The sequence below is a fragment of the Apodemus sylvaticus genome, chromosome 2 (genome assembly GCF_947179515.1).
Source record: "Apodemus sylvaticus chromosome 2, mApoSyl1.1, whole genome shotgun sequence".
Taxonomy (NCBI): Eukaryota; Metazoa; Chordata; class Mammalia; order Rodentia; family Muridae; genus Apodemus; species Apodemus sylvaticus.
This window is the reverse complement of record NC_067473.1, coordinates 144,514,527-144,539,034: the sequence shown is the minus strand read 5'-3', so window position 1 is coordinate 144,539,034 and position 24,508 is coordinate 144,514,527. Positions and strand designations below refer to the sequence as shown.

Sequence of the window (24,508 nt, the reverse complement as noted above, 5' to 3'; positions counted from 1 at the left end):
ACTCCACCATGAGTTTGGCTATCCTTCCAAGTGGCATCCTCATCAGAAGGTCAAGGAAACTTATCCTTCCTCCTGTCAGGTGTCTGCACACTGGCCGGAGGCAACTTGGAGACAGCTCTCAGGCCGTGAGAAGCCACTCTGCTTCGGTTTCCTAGAGTTGTAAGGCAAGGCTCCTGCACATTAAGCACATTCGAATGTATGCTGTCAGGTTGTGTTCTCTTCACACTATTTTGCTCAGGGCCTCTAGAGGAGGCAACTACCCTACAATGCTCAGCTACGGCTTTCCCAGGGCTTTTGATAGTTTGCAAATGCCTCTCCTTATGTTAGAGGAATAATGTCCATTGTGCAGAAGCTTTGGAAAATATAAACAAAACAAACAAAACAGAAAACAGAACATGAGTCGGCATGCTCCCTCCCTCAACCCAAATCTGGCCAGGTGCCCATTTTTGTAAATAAAGTTTTATTGAAACAGTTATATACATTAATATTTATTGTCTGTGGCTAGTGTTGTTTCACAAAGGCTAGACTAAGGAGTTCCTCTATGGTCTTTAAAGTCTAAAATATGTGCTCTCTGCCTTCTGGACCAAGTTTGCCAAACCCTGGTAGAGCACATAAATTTCTAGGAAATATCTACTAAGGGGATGGGTTGACCTTTGACCACGCCAAAAGATGGTCATGGCTGACTTCCTGAGGTAGGCTCTTCAGGCTTCCCTTCATGTGGAGGCAACATTTAACCACAATCCCATTTCTGTAATCTTTTTGCTGTTGTTATTAAACAATATATAAGTGACATGTTCTAGGGCCACAGACTATTCTTATGTGACAAAGTTTATAGCATAAAAGAGTATAATATAGGTGTGTCAGGATTACTGAAGCAGGCCTGTATAGTTATGTCACAGTCTGTCTATTTTTATCTTTTATAGACAATTCTATGATAAATATCCTCATATATAAATTTTTCTGTTTGGATGGATGTTTATAATGTCTCTGAACCCAAATTATTCCATCTTAAATCACTAATACTGTTTTATTTATTTATTTATTTTTAATTAAATGTGTCTCACCTTCCTATCCCATAGGGACTTTCTGAGTTTCTTAGTTTGTTGTTCAAAATTTTAAAAATAAGGTCTCATCTATCCCGGGCTGCTCTTAAACTCACGGTGTAGCTGAGAATAAGATTAGTCTCCCGATCTTTCTGCTCCCGCTCTCCAAATGCTGGGATTACAGGTATAGCCCCTCATGCCTAGGCAGACTGGGAGTTTCTTACAGATGGAGTGATCTTGGTTGCGTGATTCTGTGTCTGCTCTCTCTCTCCCTCATGCACATGCAGCAGTTATTAGATACCCGATGGTGTGCTTCCTACCCCACTCTCCTCTTAGACTGCAAGCTCATTATTTACAGAGGCTTTCAAGATGGCGCAATGTCCATTCAATTTGTTTCCAAGGCTGCTGTAGTGAGTGGCTACAGATCTGCTGACTTAAAACGCACATTTATTCTCTTTTAGATCCGGAAGCCAGGAACTCAAGCTCTCTCTCTCGAGTGCAGATCTGTGTTAGCAGAGCTGTTTCATGGCTGCATAGCCTTCTCTTCTGCGCCAAAACTCCTTCCTCCTCTTTCCAGTAAAGACTGTGCCGCGGGTATACCCAGGCTCTTGTGCTGCCTCAAGTGAGATTGTGTGTTTGCCTTTCCCTGTTGTGAACTAATGGGGCAGCCAATCACTGTTAACCAGGGTGAAGGGCAAGTACCCAGGATCGCATGCCGTTGGATGACCTTAGGTGGTCCACAGAGACACAGAGGCCGTGGTGGCTCACACAAAGGACAGTTCTTCCCTTTTCAACTTGCCCTTCACCTCTCTGATTACCTAACATAGCCTCTGCTTGCTTCCGGCGTGTCTTCAACACTTCTCACCCCTGCCAACCCTCTTCTATCAAAAAAGAAAGCAGATCTCGGGTGAGTGAATCCTAGAGAACTTGCAAGCCTAATTTTGTATTTGCTGATTTATTTTTACAGTCACCCCCTTTTCCACCAATGGAAATACTAGAGAGCATCCCATACAGATGAAAATGAGCTAGAGACACAACTCAGAGGTAGAACATTTCCCCAGCATCTGAGAAGTCCTCGGTTTGAGTCCTAGTACTGAAAAATAAATTGAAAGAACAATAATTTAAAAGTGTGAATTAAGTCAGGTGGCGTGATGCACGCCTTTAATCCCAGCACTCAGGAAACGGAGGCAAGCAGAGCTCTGTGATGCAAGGCCTGCCTGTTCTAGGACAGCCTGAGCTACATAGTAAGAGACTCTGTCTTGAAACCCCCTCCCAAGCCGGGCGGTGGTGGCGCACACCTTTAATCCCAGCACTTGGGAGGCAGAGGCAGGCAGATTTCTGAGTTTGAGGCCAGCCTGGTCTACAAAGTGAGCTAGCTCCAGGACAGGCAGGGCTACACACAGAAACCCTGTCTCCCCCCCCCCCCAAAAAAAACCTCCCAAACAAACAAACAAAAATGAACCCTCCCCACAAATGAAACCAAACAACCCATGAATTAAGGATGTATAGGACAGGTCTTTCTTAAAGATATCACCCGAGGCCAGCCAGCGGTGAGGTGTGTGAAAGATCAGAAGCCTCCAGGCTGGCCGTACCCTCCCTGCTTCTTCCACATAAAGTGAGGCATCCTGAGTCAGCGGCCACAGCTGGATGCTCTCAGCCTTAACGACTTCTCATTTTTTTCTCATTTCAATGCATCTGATCCTTTAGGGACCACTGGGCTTCAGAGTCCTGAATATTAATCTCCTGTTGAGATTGATCACAGCCACTTTAACTCAGGGACTTGGGCAGGAGGAGGCCTGGCTTCTCCCTGCCTGTCCTTTGCCTTTCATTGAATATCTGGAAGTCAGGAAAATCTGACTTCATGGCAAGGACTGGCTATGATGTGGACACAGCACAGATGTTCCGGGAAACTTCCTCTCCCACCTCATCAGATTTTGATGGCGTCTCTTTGCTGACTGTTTCTTGCTTGCAGGAACTGCAGAACTGGATCTCCCTGCTTGGATGGTTGTAGGAAGTGGGGACCTCCTATTTCTCATCATCACAGATTTATATGAAATGCTAATTCTTGGGTGTGGGGGACCATGAGGACCATAATGCTTTCTCTTACATCTTCATCATTATTACAAAATAAGCATTATTATTTTATAATGCTAGCTCACAGACCATGCCTCCCTCTGGGGGTGGAGTTGAGAAGTGGGGCAGTAAGTGTAGATTTTATTATTCAGTGCCTCCCCAACTTATGTGTACCCCTCCTCAGAAGACTGCAAATAGACGGGATTTGTTTCAACAAAGCCTCTGCAGTTTGTAGGCCTCCATCATCTACTTCCCTAAGGAACGATGAAGGTTAAGACCAGACTGATGGGTAGCTTGTCTGCCAGATATTTGGGAAGCATCGCTGGCACGCGATATAAGACAGGCAGCCCAGAGATTCAAGTGTCAGGCGAAGCTGGGCGAGCCACCTCATGCCTGCGCCTCGTTCTCCTCCTCCTCGAAATGGAAAGCTGTCTCCCAAGGCTGTAGCACAGATTCATGGAAAATACTGAACTCCACAAATGCCTGCTTTTAATTCCCTCCAGTTTGCAAATGGGAAAACCACAGGCCAGAGATGAACTGGCTTGCTCGAGGTCACAGGACTTGACGGTGTCTAGGCCAAGCTCTGACTGAATGCAGCCAAGCTTAACGTCAGACTCAGCTTTGGCTGCTGTAGCACCCAGTGGCCCATTTATTCAGGCTAGAGAAACGGCTTCATTTTGCGACTGATTCCTTTGGAAGTCTTGGGAGCCTGGCTAACCCCCCTGGCAGTACCAGGCAGAGCCTGTAAATTCCTTGCTCTCTTTCGGACCTCGGTTTTTTCACCAAATGAAATGGTGCGCTAGCCATCTCTTCCTCTTCCACGGTCAGAGTGGCAGTGGCTGTTAGCCTACCTGGCTTGGTAAAGACTATGGAGGAAAGAAGAGACCCTTGCTTAGAGGAAGCGGAGAGAAGAAACAGTACAAAGTGCCAGCCTGGACAGAGATCCTGAAGGGACCTGCTCACAGAGGGGTTCTCTCCTGGTCTCTTGGGCTGCTCCCTGCTGCTCAAAGACAAAGCAGATGCATCTCGGCCTGGGCCCAGGTTGCCAGGGTAACTGTTTCAGCAGCTGCCTAGGACCTTGCAGCTGAGGCCCTCGGTTGCCAGGGAGGCCACAGAGCTGGAGAGAATGGTCAGGGGGCCGTGGGGGGGGGGAGGACTGCCAAAGGAAAGCTGCATCTCCATGTAAGGGAGACTGGAAAAAGGGTAGTCATAGGACCCTATAATTCTCCTGTGGGGCTGTGGACAGCTGAGATAGAAGGGGACCCTGGGGATAGGTAGCTTTGTGACCAGAGCCTTTGGTGCTCCTCGTACACATGACAGCATGATGTCCCCTTCACTGCATCCCTACTCTGTACCGGGGCCTGTGTGAAATGTTTTCTGCATGCATCAACTCTCACCATTGACAAGCAGATTTAGAAGCCAGCTAGACTGGCTGTCCCCAGGGCCTCTGAGCATGTACCCTTTGTACTGTGTCAGGCCACAGTCCTCTCCCAAGCATCTGGCATGTTATTTCTAGTCTATTACTGGCAACAACCATACAAGACAAGTAGAGGTACCTGCTCTCTACAGGGACTGGACACCCAAGATTTTTAGTGTACGCCTGGTAAGGATAAGTAATTTTCAGTGACATTGGCTCGATAAATTGACACACCATTTCCTCTGGGGTTGTTAGGAGAGGTAGGGGACCCTGCAGGACACATGACTTTGGGCTGGGCAGTGAGGGTCTTTATTAACCTGTTGTTCCAGGAGTTTTTGGAACCCATGACATATGTCAGAGCATATGTGCACGCATGTGAGTCATGGGATCCAGTTATGTTGTGCCCTTCCTGGGCTTCTGTTTTTATTCAAGGAAATGGGTGTAATGAATAAATTCTATTGAATCTTTTTTTTTTTTTTTGATTTGGTTTTTTATTTCAAGACAGGGTTTCTCTGTGTAGCCCTGGCTGTCCTGGAACTCACTCTGTAGAGCAGGCTGGCCTTGAACTCAGAAATCCACCTGCCTCTGCCTCCCAGAGTGCTGGGATTACAGGCGGGTGCCACTACCGCCCTGCTAATTCTATTGAATCTTAAATGAGTGCTTTCCCAGCGATGAAATAGTCTATGCTTGCCACCAGCCACACGTGAGTCTGCGAGCTTGAGACAGAGGCACATGCGCTGGAAGAATGAACTTAAGTTTAATACAATTTAGGGCTAGGGCTAGGGGAGGAGGCAGCGGGTAAAGCGCTTGCCACGCGAGCATGAGGACCAGAGTGTGAACCTCTAGAACCTATGTAAAAGCCAGCAAGCTGCCTACAACTTCACTGTGCAGGAGGCGGAGAAGGGGCACCCCTGGAGCAAGTTAGCTGAGCACACCAGCAGAAATGGAGCACTTAGTGCAGTGCAGCATCCCGCCTCAATACATGAGGTGGAGCCCAGGCAAGGTGTGGAGGTGCGGAGCACATCACACTTGGGTCCTCACATGTACCTCATATGTCTGTGAACAATTGCACGCACACATCATCCATACATGCAAAAACAACACAAAATTTAAATAGCCTCCTCCCATAGCTAGTGCTGACTGAGTTGGGTGATGTGGTATGGTGCTAACAGGTGCCTAGCAGGGATCCAGGAGATTTCTTTGAGGTGTTTTTTTTTTTTTTTTTTTTCTCAACAATACAGGGCTGGTTGTATGATCTCCATTTCATAGGAAATCTGTTTCAGCTCGAAGCTGACAAAGTGAACTGGTCACCCCAAAGCCTGATTTGCTGTCCCATAGGGCTGAGGACGTCAAGAGGGCCTGTTCTCAAAGTTGGAATGCCTCGTGACGGACAGGCCCAGGCATACCTTCATGACAGTGGAGTGAGTGTAGGGTGGAGACAGGAAGTAAGGCATGATCACTGGAAGGGAAAGCAGTAAGGACCCCTCCTCCCTAATGGACACACCCTGATCCTATCTGTCCTTTAATCCCTATGAGCCCTGGTTCTGGGCAGATCTCTTCTCCCAAATCTTAGTGGATACATCCACAGAACCGGGTGGTAATACAAGCAGCCGTTATCGTGACGGATAGGAGAGCCGCACACGGAGGTGAGATCCCACCAGCTGGCCATCCTGACTAGCTCTGGGGAACTGAGACTGACCGGGTACCGGGCACACAGTCTTGCTGTTTGGGATGGTCAAACCATGGAAGGCCTTTCAGTGCCACAGGTTTCAGGATGAGCCCTTCGTTTTTAAGACCAGGCTCACAGAGTAGATCAGGAGGGAGCAGGGAGCTGCTTTTCAAACTGCCTTTTTAGCTGGTATCCTGGTACCTGTTCACAGCTCAAGAGGATATCTGCAGGCTCAGACCTGTTCACCAGAGCTCAGCCTAGCATCAAGTTCTGGGCAGGGCCGCTGTTTTCTTCTTCTTTCTTACGGAAAATTTCAACCAATCGCAAGAGTAAGTAAAGAGGGTACTGTCACATGCCTTCCCACACCTCAGCCACAACAGCTAAGCTTCTAGAGTTAACTCTGTCAGGAGCTCTGCGTGACTTAAAACTTCCATCCTCTATCCCCCAGCTCAGGGTTATGATGAAGCAAATCTAAACAGCTCTGTGTGTGTGTGTGTGTGTGTGTGTGTGTGTGTGTGTATGTGTGTGTGTGTGTGTGTGTGTGTGTGTATACCTTATAAGCTATTTCTCTCCTGTCACTATGTAGGTTCCGAGGATTGAACTTTGGCTGTCAGACTTGGTGGCAAGCGCCTTTGCCTGCTGAGCCCTCTTGTCCACCTGGCTCGGTATTTCGTACTAGAGTCTATGGGACTGAAAATAGGATGAGATCATTTTCACTGGCAGAGAATGGATACAGCTCGAGACAACCATGTTAAACATTTTCCCATTTGCCTTTTATTTTTGGATGATACAGTTCTTTGGGGCTGAAGAGGTGCCCAGTGGTTCAGGGCTTGCTGCTCTCACAGAGGACCCAGGTTCTGCCGCTTAGCACCGCAAGGCGGCTCACCAGCAACAGTCACGCTGGTTCCCAGGGATCTGTTCTTCCTTCTGACCTCTGTGGGCAGGCAGCAGGCATGTGCACCGTGGTGCACATACATAAATGTGAGCAAAACACTCATACGTATGAAAGAAATTACTCCAAAAAATGTGAGAAAAGTGAGATTCCTTTTTTTTTTCTCCATGTAAACCTAAAAGAAATTCTCAAAAAAATGATCTTCTTTTTTTTTTCTTTCTTTTTCTGGCATTTGGGTGTTTTTGTCTTGCTTTGTTTTGTTTTGTTTTGTTTTTGTTGTTGTTTGTTTGTTTTTGAGGCAGAGTTTCACTGTGTAGTCCTGGTTGGACTGGAACTTTCTGTATAGATCAAGCTGGTGTTAAACTCATAGAGGTCTGCCTACATTTGTCTCCTAAGTGCTAGGATCAAAGGCGTGCACCATCACGAGTCACTTCTTTTTGAAAAGATATTTTGCCCAGATGAATTGAAGATGTGTGTTTATTCAAACACGTTCCTTCAGAGGTTTGTGACAGCTTTCGGTTTTCTCATAGTTGCCCACAATAGGAAGCCCTCAACGAGGCCCTCAGTAGACAAGCAAATAAACGAAACCTGTACATTAGAATATTATTCTGTGATAAAAGAACTGAACTGCCAAGCTACAAAATGATATGGAACCAGTGTAAGTGTGTGGCTGCGAGGCAGAGCCTGTCCAGAGGGCTGCCCGCTGGAAGGGTCCAGACAGGAAAATACATGGGGGCTGTGAGGACAGGATGGGCACAGGAAGAGGGACAGAAGGGGCGATGACGAGGCAAACCACCGGGGACTCTGAGGGCCATGAAACTGCACTGCATGGAGTGATAATGGTGGCCTCTGTCAGTTACAGTCTTGTCTGAACCTTCAGAAGACTGAGGACCAAGAGAGAACCCCAAAGTGAAATATGGGCTCAAAGCGAGAGTGTATCCGGGCTAGATCTTCTATGCTAACAAGTGTAGTGGCCCGTAAAAATATCAGCAAGAAGAGAAACTGTGCAGGGGCCGGGGAGGGGGCACTCTCTGTGCCTTCTTCCCAGGCTTTGGGCAAACCTGAATTTACTCCAGTGTTGTTTATTCGTTAAGAAAAACCAGAATTCCTAATCCCACGGGTCTTCTTCTACTCAGGAGGCTGTGGCTGTGACATGGTGCCTGGGCCTGGTTATTGCTGTCGGTGACAGCTTTGGTGAGACTGTGACCTGGAGCATGAGCTAGAACATGACTAGGTAGGGAAGCTGTGGATTCGTAGGCACTGAATGCCAGAGACATACGGCCTTTACCCCACAAGCAAGGGGGGCTACTGAGACATGTATCAGGAGAGTCCGGCGGTGGATGCTGCCTGAGACCTGGGCTGTAGGATTAGTCTTGCCTTTTCTCTGAGCTTCAGGCCGCTGATTGTAGAATGAGAAGGTCACACTGAGTGGTCAGGGGCATTGTGTCCAGCCTAGAGGGTCTGAGGTCAAAGCCTGTCCCAACTTCCCAGCCCCTCCGTCTCCCTGCCTCACCCCCTTTGTCTGCTTCTCTCACTGTGCCATGCTTTGGTTGGATGCCTTCCCTCAGTGGGGGTGGAGAGGGTGGGGGATGGGGGAGTGGGGAGGGTAGTGGGTGGGGGATGGGGTGGGAGGGCATCTACTGCACAAGGCTGTGCCTGGAGAGCAGCTCCATTTGAATTATTTTGAGTTTTCCCTCTTTGAAATCTTCAAGAAGAAAAGCTGAGACCTAGCCTGTTCTTAGTAGCCTTGTGGAGCAGGTCACAGAAATCAGGAGACTGGGACCCAGCTGTCCTGGGGGTGTTACCGAGCAGGGACTGGCTGCAGAGGGGAATGGGGGGTGTCTCTGATTACTAGATACCTTGACTACCAGTTAGCCAGACTCAGAAGGTTCCCTGTGCGCTGTGCTTTGGAGGCTCCAGCTGCCTGTGTGCCTTGGGGGAGGTGTCTCTGCCCCTTCCAGACTGTCTCCTGTCATTACAGCAGGATTTATGAGCTTTTCCTCTAAAACATGAGAACACTGGCAAGCCGACTCTGCCCTGCAGCCGTTCTAATAAGGGGCATCTTGTCATGCAGAGGACGCTGGGGAGGAAGATGGGGGACTTGAAAGTGGACTGCCTTTTGTTTTAACATGAAAATCACAGAGCTCTTAGTGGATTCCAGTCTTTTGTGGTGTCCAGAGCTTTATCGTCACTTTCTGAGGGACGTGAGTTTGATTCCTGGCTTGGCTTTGCTTTTAGGACCATAGCCTGATGGTGTCCTCTGGGCCACCATCCCCTCACTTACAGGGGTGAGGTTGGGGACATCAGCAGTTATTCCCCTTCTAGGGACACCCTGTGGCTTTCATGAGAGAAACACCTACAGACCATGAGCCCTTGAAGTAATAGCATCATCGAGAAGATTCTAACAGTGCAGATCTGGATGTTGGTAGGGGAATTATGCAAAAGAGATTGTTGTGGCTGTGTGCAACAGCATTTCATCCATTTACACACATGGGCCTATGCACATGCCTGTGCAGCTGGTGACAGTTCATGGAACATACTGTGACCTTCGCCAGGCCTCTGAGCTTAGTTTACACAAAGTCTCTGCGTATCCTCTGTAGAAACTGATGGTGAGCAAAAGTTACAATCTATGTGTGTGTGTGTGTGTGTGTGTATGTGTGCGTGTGTGTGTGTAAAACCTGATAGTGAGTAAGAGCCATACCAGGTATGTATGGTGAGCGTGTGCACATGTGTATGTATATGTGGAACATGTGTATATATGTGTACATGTGGTATATATATGTATGCATGTGGTATATGTGTGTGTGTGAATGTATTTATGTATGTGTGCCATGTGTATGCATGTGGCATGAGCATGCATGTAAATGTGACATGTGTATATGCTTGTTTATGACTTTTGCCTAAATGTGTCTGGGATGCGAGGCTGGTGAATAGTGTGTATTATCCAACTGCTATGTGGCATGCTGCATATGTGGCATGCACTACAGTCCTGCATATGGATTCTGTGCTTATCTGTGTATTGATGAGCATGTGTGTTTGTATGTGTGCCTGTGTGTCACATGAGATGCTCACATTCAGGGCGTTGTGGGCTGCACACAGGGATGTATGTCATAAGCATCGATAGCAGTTTGCTGGACAGGTGCTGCTCTTCCATGGACCTGTTTTGTGCTGAGAATCCATGCTCAAAGCTTGGATTTCATTTGTAGAGACCTCAGATAGGGCTCGCAAGAATGGTAACAACCATCATTCAAAACCAGTCCTGGCAGTCTGTGCTTCCAGGAGTGCCATGGTGCACTGGGGATGGTGGTGGAGCCAGTGGGTCTGCCAGACCTGGGTGGAAGGAGACCTTCCTGCCAGGGCTACAGAGCAGCAGCATGGGCCTCCTGCTGTCTACCCTCAGGATGAACCCAAAAGTCTCTGATGTTCCACAGTTTTAGTTGACATATAAAATGTAATGTAAGTAGTTAGCAGAGGATATATTTCTGCCATGGTTTTAAAAATTAACATTTTAGAATGACATTACACCAGTCTCTTCAAAGTAGAGCAAACCAAAGCTCAGTAACATTGCATTTAAAAAAGTTGCCTTTTCATGAATTCTTGCATAATCCAGAAGAATGTCCAGATGGGGCACAACTCTGTTCACCGGACTCATGGTACTGGTCGGATCAAGGTGTGTGGGCATGCTCAGACCCCAGATGACAACCTTGTGTTCCTCTGGGTCAGCATCCCCTAAAGGTGACAACTTCTCTCTCTAATACTGTAGACCGCTGCTCATTCCTGGTCTCCTTTTTCTCGGCTGATTCGATAAACACAAGGACCTTGCATTTGACACCTACGCTGTATGCAGCCCGTTCCCCTGAACGATACCTCACTTGAGAATGCCGTGTCCATTCTTATTGGACTTTTAGTGTTACTTCTAATGCTTCATTATTGGACATAAGCACTGACTTTTTAGGGGTATTTATCAGGGAATGGAATTGCCAGGACATAGGAAGAATTCTATGGTATGTCAGTATTCTCAATTGTTCATCAGAGAACCTAAAACTCTACATATCATTTTATCTTTCTGAATCCATAATTCCCTTCAATTTCCTTCACAGAATTTTATCTTAATATTGTTTTATACTTAAAACTTATAAATTGATTATACTTCTTTTTAACCTATATATAAATTGAAATAGACATTTAGACTTTTGAAGTTATATTTTATTTACTTACTATTTATTTATTTGAATGCAGAGGGTTTGTAGTCCTTTGAATCTAGGAAGGTTCTCTCTCTCTCTCTCTCTCTCTCTCTCTCTCTCATTTGTTTGTTTTTCAAGATGGAGTTTCTCTGTGTAGCCTTGGTTGTCCTGGAACTCTCTCCCGTAGACCAGGCTGTAGTTGAACTCGCGAAGATCTGTCTGCCTCTGCCTTCCAAATGCTGGGATTAAAGATATGAGCCACCAGGCCTGGCTCCAGGAAGGTTTTCTAACATCAATATTTGAAATTGTTCTTTTTGGGACACCCAGACATTGTGGCATTTTGGGTACTTCCATCATTGTTAGACTTGGAATGAATGCAGCCGTAGTTTTTCTTCAGGAACTAGAGAACAGGACCATGGTGAGGAGTGGGGTGGGAAAGGTGTGGCATCGTCCTGCAGTCCTTGGGAACCTATGGGGTGGACATGAGGATCTCATGTGGACTCTCCCATACTTCTGTCTGCAGGCCCCTTGAGAAGTCTTGTTATATCCCCAGGTGGGTCTGTGCCAGTTTGCAGACCCCCCCTTTTGATGATGATGATGATGGTGATGATGATGATGGTGATGGTGACGATGGGAAGGGGATGCTATACCATTCAAGGATGAGTTTGTGTGAATTGCAGAATTCATGGAGTATGGAAGGGGAATCCTGAACATCAGGTTCATGCTAAAGAGCAGGATGTAACCCCAGGCAGAGGGGAGCCTGGGGTATTTTTGAGAAGGTTGTCAGTGAAATGCAAGTTGGGTATCTTGCAGAGCTGGATCTGCTGAGGACCCAGGAAGGGGTCATCACTGCACCTGCATGGTGGCAGTGACAGTATTAGGACTTGACAAAATGGCAGGCTGTGACTTGTAGGATATCAGGCCACATTAAGGTCGTTAAGGGTTGTAAGGACTCCAGTGAGACTTTTTTTTCCAGCTTGGCTCCTAGCTTTTGACTGCTCCTCTGTTTGCCCAGACTCAGGTGGGTCAGTCAACATTTCTCCAAGTGTGGGCAAGACTCTCTTAGTGGTACTTGAGGTGTTTATGTGGCCCTGAGGACCGCTGGAAGTCCAGATGCGTTCTGATGTCCTCTGAGGCCTGCCTGCATGAGATGAGGAAAATCCAAACACCGCTCTCTGAGCCACTTCCTTTTTGTTGACAAAGAACAAGCCTCTTGGGCAAGGCCTCTGGCCCTTTGGCAAGCCCTAGTTTGCAATATGTAAATAGGATTTAAAAACTGTTGTTTTCATAGAACTTATTTCTGATATCACAGGCTATAAGCACACCTCCCCATTTTCTGGAGCTAGGTTTTTAGTCTAAGCAAACTGATTACACTGATCAAAGTTAGTCAGTCCTCCAGTCATGTGGAGTAACAATGTAACCAGTGGCCTAAGCAGTAGTCAGAAACATCAGTGATCACTTGGGGTGGCTGGAGTCTGAGAAACAGTGGGTTAGACTGTATAGCAGAAAGGCCATGCCAAATCTCAGCACGGCAAAACTGGGGCTCTGGCTGGGCTCTGGGGAGGGGGGGTGTCCACTGCTGTCTCCAGCCATTGCCTGACTTTCAGTCTCTTGCCTCCCACAGAGATCCGCACACAGCTGGTGGAGCAGTTCAAATGCCTGGAGCAGCAGTCAGAGTCGCGGCTGCAGCTGCTGCAAGACTTGCAGGAGTTCTTCCGCAGGAAAGCTGAGATCGAACTCGAGTATTCCCGCAGCCTGGAGAAGCTGGCCGAGCGCTTCTCCTCCAAGATCCGCAGCTCCCGGGAGCACCAGTTCAAGTGAGAAGTTGGCTGCGGGCCCTGGGATGGGAGGCGGTGCTGGGCAGGAGGGTTGGTGGCAGATGCAATTGACAGGAGGGGGCCAAAACTGGAGGAGGAGGAGGAGGAGGAGGAGGAGGAGGAGGAGGAGGAGGAGGAGGAGGAGGAGGAGGGTGAGGAGCAGGGTGAGGAGGAGGAGGGGAAGGAGGAGGAGGAGAAGGAGGAGGAGGCCAGAACTGGACCTTGACCTGCAAGGTCCTGCTAAGTCCCTCAAGGGTTCTACAGCTTCCTTTTGCCTCCAGGAACTAGCTGTTCTCTCGTATCAAATAAAGGTAGAGATGGTGTCCATGCCCAAGGGTGCTGCAGACAGGAGATGAGTGACATGGAGTTGCATTCATTTATGCCCAACCAAGACTCTACCTCCTTTCAGCACATCCTGGCTGGGTCCCCCAGCTCGCCCACCATGTCCTTTAGAATGCCTTCTCACGGACCGGGTCCACAGACATCCCTCTTCCTTGCTGCTCCGGAGGACCTCACTACTTAAACACATTCCTACCTTACTGTTTAAACTCATAGGCCCTCCTATCCTAACTGCTCACACCCTGAGCTCCGGGTTCCAAGGCTCTGTGTCTGACCTGGCTGGTGTGAAGACCTCTAGTTACACTCTGAGTTGTTGCTGGAGCTGTCCACAGCGTGTGCACAGCAGGGGTCGTCTCATCACTTTGAAAGCAGCTCCCCTCACATCCTAAGTGTGGCATGGGGGAGAAGGAAGAGGGCAGGCCTCAAGGACACAGGGATCCCTTATTCCCTCACCTTGCCTGTAATGAGCCCTACTAGCCCCTCAAGGGTTCATTAACTCAGCCACCAGATGGATGGGAGCCCCAGCTGGCAATCAGGCCAAGTGGGCTGCTTGTCACACTATGAAAGTCTAATTAGAGGGTCACCCAGGCCAGTGCAGCTGGGGTAGGCCTTCTACATGATGCTAATGTGATGGACCAGCCCTGATGGCTTTTGGAAGTTGAGTTTTCTGGCCAGGCTGACACACCTCTGTGCCACTTCTATTCATGGGGCTGTGCCATGCTCTGGTACTTCTGCCTGGATGTCCTGAGAAGCCAGGCTGGCCCATAGATTCTTCACTTAAGGGTGCCAAGCTGCCAGGTTGCTTCTCCAGGCTGGAGGCGAGCCCTGGGGCCTGCTTTACGTCTGTGCTATGGACCACTTTCCCCTAAGGCCCAAACTTTTCTCAATCTGCCTGGGCTCTGGGGATGATTACAGCTATGGAAGGTGTTAAATTTAGGGCCAGAGTTAACTGGGGTGAGTTCCGTGTGGCACTTGATTTAAAGAAATGCTTAGGGGCTGCCATGGTGGTCTGACAGGCTAAGGGGCTTTCTGGCCAGCCTGACAACTTGATTTTGATTCCCAGAGCCCAGATGGTAGAAGGAGAGAACCAACCTCTCACCTCTCTGACCTTCACAGGGCCCAATGATGGCTGGCTCTCAGGTCTCCCCTGGGGATGATTGTACATTTGTAGAGCAGGAGTGGTTCCAGATTGCTGTCCTTCACTGACCCGGGATGGGAAGGATGTCTAATGGGAATGGCACGGAGTTAGTACGTTGGTCTGAGGCCTTGGTCGATCCCTCGTGGATACGCACTGGGTTTCAAAGACTGGAATGACAGAGATGGTGGCTGGCAAGTGAGGTTTCTAGTACCTAGTGGAAGGCTTGACCCATGGTTGGTACAAATGTTGACTGAATAAATGTCCAGTGGTAGTTAGCGTTGCCATAGAGGGGAGATTGCCGCAGATTGATGAAACCATTTGGTGCTGCACTGCTGTGAAGACAATGTGGACTTGGCTTCTATCTGGAAAGTGGGGACCACCAAAGGGATAGTGCATAAGGCGTGGCCACATAGAGGCTTGTCCAAAATGCGGAGTCTGAGGCCTCCTCCAGCCTCTGCATCAGAAGCTCTGGGGCATCAGCAAGCCTATTCTTGGGGTTCTGGTGACCAGCCACTTTGATGGTTTTCTAGATGACAAATAGTTCCTTATAAGCTGCGCTGGCCTTCCTTGTCACCAGCATACAAGTCACAGTCTGGTCCTTTCTGGAGCAGGCCTGGAGAAGCCTGGCTTCTCCTTCTGATGGTCTGGGACCAGGAGCATTTCCTGAGCAGGAAGTTGCTACAGAGGGCAGCATGCATGGGCCCTGATCCTACTTCTCAGGTAGATGGGTGGCCTGGTCCAAACAAGTTGGCTAGGTCTGGAGAGACAGAGAATTTCTGTGACCAATTCTGTATTTGGGAATCACTGACTATTCTGGAACTCACTACATAAACGAAGCTGGCCTTGAACTCAGAGATTCACACACTTCTGACTCTCTCAGGGGCTGGGAGTAAAGGTGTATGCCACTGCAGTGTGTAGAAGGCCGAGTAAGAGGTCTGTGCTATGTAAGCCTGTTGTCTTCCATCTGAAAGCTATCTGGCAATAGACGTTCCCCTCCCTAAGATAAGTAGTCATACTTTACAAACTAGCTCTCCCCAGAATCTCTGTTGCAAAGCTCTGCTATGCACAAACTCCAACGTGTAATGACATTCTTCTCAAACAGCACTCTGTATTTGGGGCACCTTTTATTCCTGTTCCTTTGGTTTTTGGTAGTTCTTGTCTTTCAGGAGGAACATGCCATATGGCAGTCCCCTGTCCAGGGCTAAGTGATGCTGCAGACCGTAGAGGAAAAGCAGCAGGGAATTATGTCCAAACACACTAGAAATATTTGGGGGGAAAGCCAGAGTTTGGGAAGAGCTGGGAGCTTAGATACTGCATAATGGTCTATAGGGAGCTTCAGTGCCAGAAGAGCTAGGCGTGTCTTCCAGCTTCACAAAGAAGGAGAGAGGGAAAGCAACTGGCTTCATTTCCAAGAAAGTACTTTTTACTGGGGAAAAAGTGCCATGATTTTCAAGCCTGCAGTGTGTCTCTAAAATGATAGTATAATTGAGATTTAGCCTTCCAGGTTATTGTGGGACAAAGAAGCATTTTTGCAATGTGTAATTTGAGATCGGTATATAGAGGATCCAGGGTGAAGAGGTCTGGGCAGAGGGGGTGAAGAAATCCTCAGGTTGGGCTCGTGTCTCTATTGATCGTTATGACTGCTCTGTGGCCAGAATCACAGCATTAAAGCTGTCCCTGTTTCCCTCACGCCCGCCTTACCTTGTGCTATGTGCTTTCCCAGGTGAATAGTGGCCATCTTATGCCACCTACATGTTAGATGTGGTGACATGTAGGACAGATAATTATCTTCCTAGTTGAAACTAGTAAGGTTTAGGGAAATTAATTTGCCTAGGACACAGCTGTAGTTGCAGGAAGTTCAGGCAGGTTTCCCAAGATTTGGAATCTTGGTTTCCCAGACTCCAAATGCAAAAAGCGCCCCTGGCTGGGCTGCCCTGTGGCAGATCCATTCCCCCAGCTCTCTGCCTGGTTAGTGCTTGCTGAGAGTCACCTATCTAACCAGACCTGTGTGGGCATCAGGGTCTGGGAAAGGCTCTGCGGAAAGCCTCTGGTCTGGCTTGGCTTGTTGTAGGTCTCACAGAGCTCGTAGGGTCAGATTTGCAGAGCTGGCTTGCCACCTTCATTCTGCTAGGTACGTGAGAGCAAGGAGACCATTTCTTATCTCTGTCTTTTTGTGGTTCTCTCTGCCTACGTGTCTCGCTGTCTCTTCTCTGTCATAACACAATACAGATGGAAGGCTCGCTGTCTCTCCCTGAGTCGTAACTTAAGTTCTTTCAGCTGTGTGAAGAAAGCTTCCTTGGTGTTCCTGCACTAGTAACGCCTCTCTGATCTTCCAGCAAACCTCAGGTTTCAGCACCGGCCTGAGATTACAGAATGCTGTTTGTTTCCATTATAATTCCGTTTCTCGGTTTCCTTCTATTTATGGTAAGCATTTACAGAAAGAAAACCATGACTAGGGAAATTTCTTTATAAAAAAGAATTTTCAGAAAAAGATGGCAGACTGGGGAGATGACTCTGTGGATAAGAACATTTCTGTTCCAGCATGGAGGCCTGAGCTCAAATTCACAAAACACACATAAAGACCAGATGCAGTCACCGTGTGTATCAGAGCTACAGAGAGGGCGGAGGCAGGAGGATCACGGAGGTTCTAGGATCAGTGAGAGACCTTGCCTCAGGGGAATAAAGTAAGGAGAGAAGGAGTAGGAGTCCTGCTGTTCTCTATTCCACAACACACACACACACACAACCAGACACACACCATTCGCATACTCACCACATACACACACACTATGCACACACATACACCACACACACACACACACACACACCATGTACACACAGGCAAATACACACACACACACCATGCACACACAGGCAAACACACATACACACACACACACCATGCACACACAGGCAAATGCACACACACACACACCATGCACACACAGGCAAACACACATACACATATACACATCATGCACACACAGGCAAACACACATACACACCCACATAGACATACACCGTGCTCATACATACCACATACACACAAACTATGCACACACACATACCTTGCACACACACATACACACACACATTTAAATGAAAGGCATATACTGAGCCTGGGTTTGGGGATGCCATAATCCTGACTGGGGTCCATTTCCAGTTTTTTATAGAAAATTATCATCTTCCCTCATCCCTACCTCCCCGCTGCAGCTTCTGTCAGCTCCAATGTCTATCACATTTGCATCCTATTGTCCTTGTCTACCTCCTGTCACCTCCAATCACCTCTGACATCTCTCTTACTTTCCTGCACCTCTGTCTTCTCCACTGGGTCCCTCCCCTTCCATCCTCCACCTTTCGCCGTCCCCACTGTCTTCCTTTCAACCTCCATCTCCTTTTCTGTACACCATCTCCCTCCTTCTCTTTGCCCGTCCATCAGCTCATCGCCTGCATCTCCTGCCAGCTGTGTCCCATCACAGCTACTTTCTGTTACGTCTCGTTTCTGTCTTCCATCCTCCATCCCCATTATCTCATTCCTCTCTATTATCCGCTTTCCCTCTTCCAACATCCGCTGCCTTCCACCTTCTGATCCCTCCACTTTCCACCTCTCATCACCACAGGGTCCTTTTCTCTTCCGTGGCGGGGTTCTTGAGGCTCTTTGTGATGGCTACAGCTCCTTCTCCTTTTCTTAGTTATCCATGTTCAGTTCCCACGAATGTTCCCTGAATCCCCAGAGATCATAATCAACGAATTACAAAGTGTTAACCAGGCTGTGAGTTGTGTGTGTGTGTGTGTGTGTGTGTGTGTGCATATATTTCATATATGCACCAGCAGCACTTTGTTTTTGTATTAGAATGATGGGTAGCTTTAAAGAGCAATATTTATGTAGGAGTTCAGTTCTGTCTCCATCCACTTAGGTAGGGAGAATAAGAGTGGACTTTAAGGATTATATAGGACCTTATACTTTGCAAATTCAGCCATCAGCCTTTAGCTCATGCATATTTCTAAGAATTCTGGTGGGACATGGAAAGTCATGTCATCATCTCCAAAGGTCAGAGAAGGGACTTGAAGGCCAGACACAGCAGGCTTCTCAGGACCCACATTTGAAGGCTGAAATAGCTGGCCAGATGAGCCGAGGGTATACAAGGCTTGGTCCTGTATACACCACATGTCATGTCTGTTTTCCTGTTAGATAAACCAAGGCACAGAAGTTTAAGTGGGAGGACATGGTAAGGTACCCAGGGGGTTCCTAATGGAGCAGAGGTTTTCATTTCAGGACTTGACCGACGATGGGGATCTGGTGTCTGAAGAGGGTGTCAGGTGCAGGGGTTCATGCTCTCCAGATCCTAAGATCCCAGGACACTGGGTTTAGATCCAGGTGCCTCCTGGGTGCTGCAGGCTTGGATCTGGGTTTTGTTTGCTAAGCGGAATTTTCCAGCCCCTAGCCAGGAAGCTGGCAGAGCTAGCTTGCTGCTAATTTCATTTTCCTAACTCACCAGCTTGGCAAGGCTTGGCCTCTCCAGCTTCAGTCTTTTGGAACCTCATTCCCACCTTCCTTAGCCAAAGAAAGCGAGCAAGCTGTGACTCACCAGAAATGTTCATTGCTAGTTTCTAGCCATAAAGAAGAAAATATATACATCTGCAGAAGTTCTGCCCTTATGTCCCAGCTCCGCAGCTTCTGCCTGTTGGGGAAGAGGATTCAATGGAAGATGAGAAAAGCAAAAGAGTGAGTGTGCCTGGGATGAGAGAAGGCTGGCTCACTTCATTTTAATGTCTTCTAAAAGGGGCACTGCAGCAGGGAAAGGTAGCAGACTGAACTAGATATCAGCCTTGGGCGCCATTTTGAAAAAAGAACGGCTGACCCCAGGAAAAGGTGCTGTTCTACCCTCATCTGTCACCTGTGCTCTGGATATTGTTTTCTTCAGTCCTAGCATCATGCGGATAGTACATGGGATGAGGCCGCAGGCACCCCAGGGCCCAGCAGCCCTACAGACCCTCCAGCCTCACTATCCACCACTTCCACCCCTATGTATCTTGCTTCGTATACTTCACTTGTTTTTACTTAGTCCCTAATGCATGTGTCATACTCCTTGCCCCTCAGGAAGGCCACTCTTCTAGTACTTTCCCTTAGCCACCTCTAATTCCTCTTAGAAGCCCACTTTACCTCTCTCCTCATAGACACTTCAGTGAACCTTGAAGTCAGGTCTCAAGACCCTATGGCACAGCATGCCTCCTCATTCTAGCACTTTCTGACCATCAATTCTATACTTACCTGGGACACCTCCAGTGACTGACTTTCCTCAGCACACTGTCTACTATGTGGAGAGCACACATGCTCAAGGCCGTCTTGGAGCCTGTCCCTACAGAATACCCATCATAAAGGCATTGCACAGATGAGCCACTGAGTAACATCCAGAGAGCTCTTTTCTGGTGTTCAGTGACATATTTGAGTAGCTAGGCCACAAGCATAGGCGTCTGTTTCATGGCTATATCCATAGAAGGTAGACATAGGAGAGGGCCCCTTCCAGGACCAGGTGTCTTTCTGTTTCTCCTTGGTGGCTCTTATTGGTGGTCCACTGAGATGGCGGTAATGGCCTGGTAGCCTTCTACAGAATGACTAGCACTAACTCTAATCCTGGCTGTGGATAGCTTACCTGGTGCATTTGTTGCTTTGGGTGACTTATGGAAGAAACAGTTCAATTTTTTGGCTCAGGGTTCCAAAGGGGAGTCCGTAATGGCTGAGGGGTCATGGCAGCAGAGAGCTATAGCAGAATGCTGGCAGATCACGTCTTCAATCACAAACATGAAGCAAAGAGTGAGAGCTGGAAGTGCCCGGTTATGGCTCTCCACCAGCTAGAATGCCCCTCCCCAGATAGCACCCACCTAGGGTGGTGTCTAGATAGGGACCAGGTGTCTAAATAGAGGAGCCTACGGAGGACATTTCTCAGTCAAGCCACTGTGCCCAGGGTTTAGTTGGCCTGAGCTGGGCCACACACATTTGTGTGGCAAAAGGACAGGGAGGAGATGGGAAGGAAATGTTTCCCATGCTAGGGGGAACTTCAGAGTGGGAATGCTGCTTGGAAGGCAGATAGGTTCATTATCCCTGCCTGTCCCTTCCTTGTTCCCCATCATGGGAGTGAGGAGAGTTGCCTCTCTGATTGCAGCCTTGTCAGACTCTGGGGGAGGAGGTTGTCTCCCTTCCCAGCTAAACCTCTAGCCCTTTCTTCATCCCCCAAAGGCTATTTCTACTTCCCTCGGTGCCCAACCAGAAAGTAGGTGTCTTGCTGGATTCTTTCTCCTTGGCTCCAATCCTAAACCCTCTCAGTGGCCTCCCAAGTTCAGTCAATACCCAGGCCCTGAAGTCCTCAACTTCTCTCTTGGCTCTAGATGCCATCCCCTGTCCTCTCAGGGTCCTACTATGACCGTTCATCCCTTTACTTCTTATAACTTTAGATCCTTCTATGGCTCCCTGTGCCTTCAGGATGAAGCTCAGATTCTCTAATGATACTTAAAGGTCTTTTGCTTTGGTCTCTGCCTTTTGTACCAGATTCACCAGGCACAGTTTACCACCCTTGGTCTCACACCAGAGCATCCTGTGGGACCCCTCAGCTGCCAGTCAGCTTACCCGCATGCCATTTTCTCCTTTCTGTGGGCCCTTTGGTCATAGTTCTCTACCCAGCAGGCTCTGCCTTGGGAATGCCCACTCTAGCCTTTGCTCCCCGGTCTAGAAAGTGTTTTCTGACAGAAGATAGCAATGAGCACCTTACTTCTGGACCTGGTGTGGGGAGGCTCTGAAGCCTGTTTCCTATAAGTACATTAAAGAAGCCGCAGCAGCATCTCCTGTCTATAGTGTGTTTTTCTTATTAAGTGGAAGGCTCAGGCAGAGAATCACAAGAGAATTTGAGCTTCTACACACACATCCAGCACCTGGATGAGCTAGTGCATGTGAACATGTGCAAATGCATGCACCCACATGTGAACACATATAAATGCATGCACCCACAAATTAGCTGCTGCTGCAGCTCTCCTCTTCCTCCCCCTCCTCCTCCTCCCCCCTACACGCCTCCACAACCCAGTCTTGGGCTATGCCACCTCCTGGCCCCACAGGTTCTGTTCTTTCTGCCTGTCTTCTACCATTTCATTCTGGCCAGGCAACCTAATTAAAGGCCATCATTAAAGTCAATCTTGCACTTCCGAGTCCTTTCATAATCACTTGCCTTTTTGCTTTCCTCTGAAACGACCATAATTTTTACACATTTAATTCCCCAGATGCTGTTCAGTTCTTGCATCCCAGATTGAGCTAAGCCCCGAAGCAATTTCAGTAACAGCTCAATTATGGCGTCTCTCCTTTAATCCTTCCATTTCCATCACCACCCAGGAAGCAGTAGGAAGCGAGATGGGATGTCTTCTCTGCCCAAACCTGCTTCCTTCTCTGCAGCACTCCATAGTCTGTGCCATTGGCTTCCTCCCAGTTGCCTGAGAGCCAAATCTCAGAGCCACAGTTCTCTCCTCCTACTCCCACTCCGGTTTCCAGCAGCTCTTCAGGATGAAACGTTCCCTGTTGAGGAGTGTTTGTTTAGACCTTAGTGGTCCCAATGCCACCACCCAACATTCACCATCTCCCTCTCCCTGGACTAGGATTCCTTCATGAGTGGTGCTCCTGTCTGTTTATGTCCACACTTACCCACCTGCTTATCCATCTGTCCACTCATCATCTGTATCCATCCATCCATCCATCCATCCATCCATCCATCCATCCATATATGTATTCCATCCAGCCACCTACCTACATATCTACCCAACTCATCCCTCTATCCATCTATCCATTATGTCCGCCCACCCTACTCACCATCCAATTTTTTCCCTCAGTGATTTTTTTCCCAAAACACACATTAGTTATACTTGTAAATATATAGTGGATTCCTGTGTTCTGGAGCAGGAATTCTCAACTCTGGCTACAGAGTAAAATTTGAAGAACGTTTTAAAACACCAGCATCAAGTTCTACCCTAGAGCACTGTACTCACTTTGTCCTGGTGTTTTCACAAGTTCCCGAGGCTGTTCTAGTGTGTAACATGGACGCAAACCTCTGTGTCCTGGTGGCGCGGCCCCAACTATTTTGACCTGGCTCTCCACATCTGCTGCAGTCGGGCCTCTAGCTTGTCTTTCCAACCTCATTGTCAACAATCCTCTAGTAGCAGTCTCAGAATTGAGAGAATTTATTCTGTGTCTGTATCTCTGTCTGTCTGTCTGTCTGTCTGTCTCTCTCTCTCTCTCTCTCTCTCTCTCTCACACACACACACACACACACACACACACACACACACGCTCCAGCACAGTGCCGGGGTTGCGGGCCTGGTCAGACATGGTCAGAGGACTGCTCCCTGAGGGGGGAAATGTCATTTGAGCTATACTTACAAGAAGTAGAGGAGGCAGTCGGGGAAGAAGGAGGTGTAAAGTATGGTCCAGTTAGAAAGACAGGCACATGTGCATGTCCCAGCAGGAAGAACCTGGCATGGAAACAGAAGAGACTGGTGTACAAGCGCACAGTAGGATGCATTGTTGACCTACACAGCCCCCCCCCCCGCCCCCTCTTCAATTCTTCTCTCCTTCCTTTTATGTATGTATGTACGTATGTATGTATGTATGTATGTATGTATGTATGTATCTATTTATTTATTCATCTATCATCTCAGCCTCTTGACAAGGAGCCCCTGGCCGAATCTGTCTTACAGCTGCCTGCAGGTAAACACAGCGTACCCAGGAGCTGCTGTGGAATTAATACACAGGGATCCTGGCTGGCACTGAATTTTAACAGATCTTTCCAGTTATCAGCAAAGGGCAAATCTTTAGTATTCTATCTTCTTTATGTTTCCTCGGATAGTTGAGTATCCACCCTGACAATGTGTATTTCCAATTATTCCTAGATCAAGCCAGTGCTGCTGGTCTGACCTCTGCCTTTATCTCTACTTCCAAATGTCTAGATTTTCAGCCCATTTGGTGATAGAAGGGAAGAAAAAAAAACCTATGAAGTTAAATGGAGCCTCTTTTCTTGCCTTCTTAAATTCCAGGAGCTGTGGGGAAGTGAGGGAGGGACATCCCAGAACCCCCTGAGGCAGTTCTTTATAGCACCCCTACTGGGCCCTGGTGGGGAGGAGCATCATAGTGGGAATTGCCTTCCTCAGAAGCTTTGGCCACAGTGGCTACATTTCCTTAATTAGCTCCCTGAGGAGCCTGTCATTCAGGACAAGGGCAAAATGAGGTGGGGTTGAGGTTCTCTGGAGCTAATGGTGGGTCTTATTCTTTCCACACTAGAAAGCACAGCAAGAAAAGGGTCCAGCCTTAGAGAACATGAACTCCCCACCTTCGGTTAAGATGGGATCATTGACTGCATTGGAGTTTAGGCTTTTGCCTTTTTTCTTCTTTTTCTTGGGGGTAGGAGTGGGAGTTCGAGAGACAGGGTTTCTCTGTGTAGCCCTGGCTGTCCTGGAACTCACTCTGTAGACAGGCTGGCCTCGAACTCAGAAATCTGCCTGCTTCTGCCTTCCAAGTGCTGGGATTAAAGGCATGCGCCAGCACCGCCCGGCTTGCCTTTCTTCTTACAGAAGAGTATATGTGCCTTCAGAGAGGAACCTTTGAGAAGGCTGTGACACAGAGAAGGTTTTCTGTTGTTTCATTAGCTTGGGAAGTAGTGAGACACAGTCAAAGATTCTCAGACTCCAGCCCACATTAGAGTGCCCAGGAGGCCTTCTTAAAACTGGGATCTCCAGGCCTAAGGCTGGAGAATGGATTTCTGATCTGTTTCCAGGGGAATCACAGTGTGGCATCCCATTTTAGCATACTGTCCAGCTAGAGTCAGTCTGAGAATCCATCAACCACTGTAGGACAAAAGCTTATTTGTCCTGTAGGTATCTGTGTCTTCCTTTGCTTCTCTTTCC

At 48.2% G+C, this 24,508-nt stretch overlaps 1 protein-coding gene across 3 annotated transcripts in view; it reads left to right on the top strand.

Moving 5' to 3' along the window:
- Srgap3 (SLIT-ROBO Rho GTPase activating protein 3) overlaps positions 1-24,508 on the top strand; it is a 229,698-nt gene that overhangs the window by 103,463 nt on the left and 101,727 nt on the right. For all 3 annotated transcript variants that reach the window (XM_052174488.1, XM_052174490.1, XM_052174491.1), the window contains exon 2: positions 12,903-13,095. In XM_052174488.1, the coding sequence (XP_052030448.1) occupies positions 12,903-13,095 (193 nt within the window). The remainder of the gene's footprint in view (positions 1-12,902; positions 13,096-24,508) is intronic.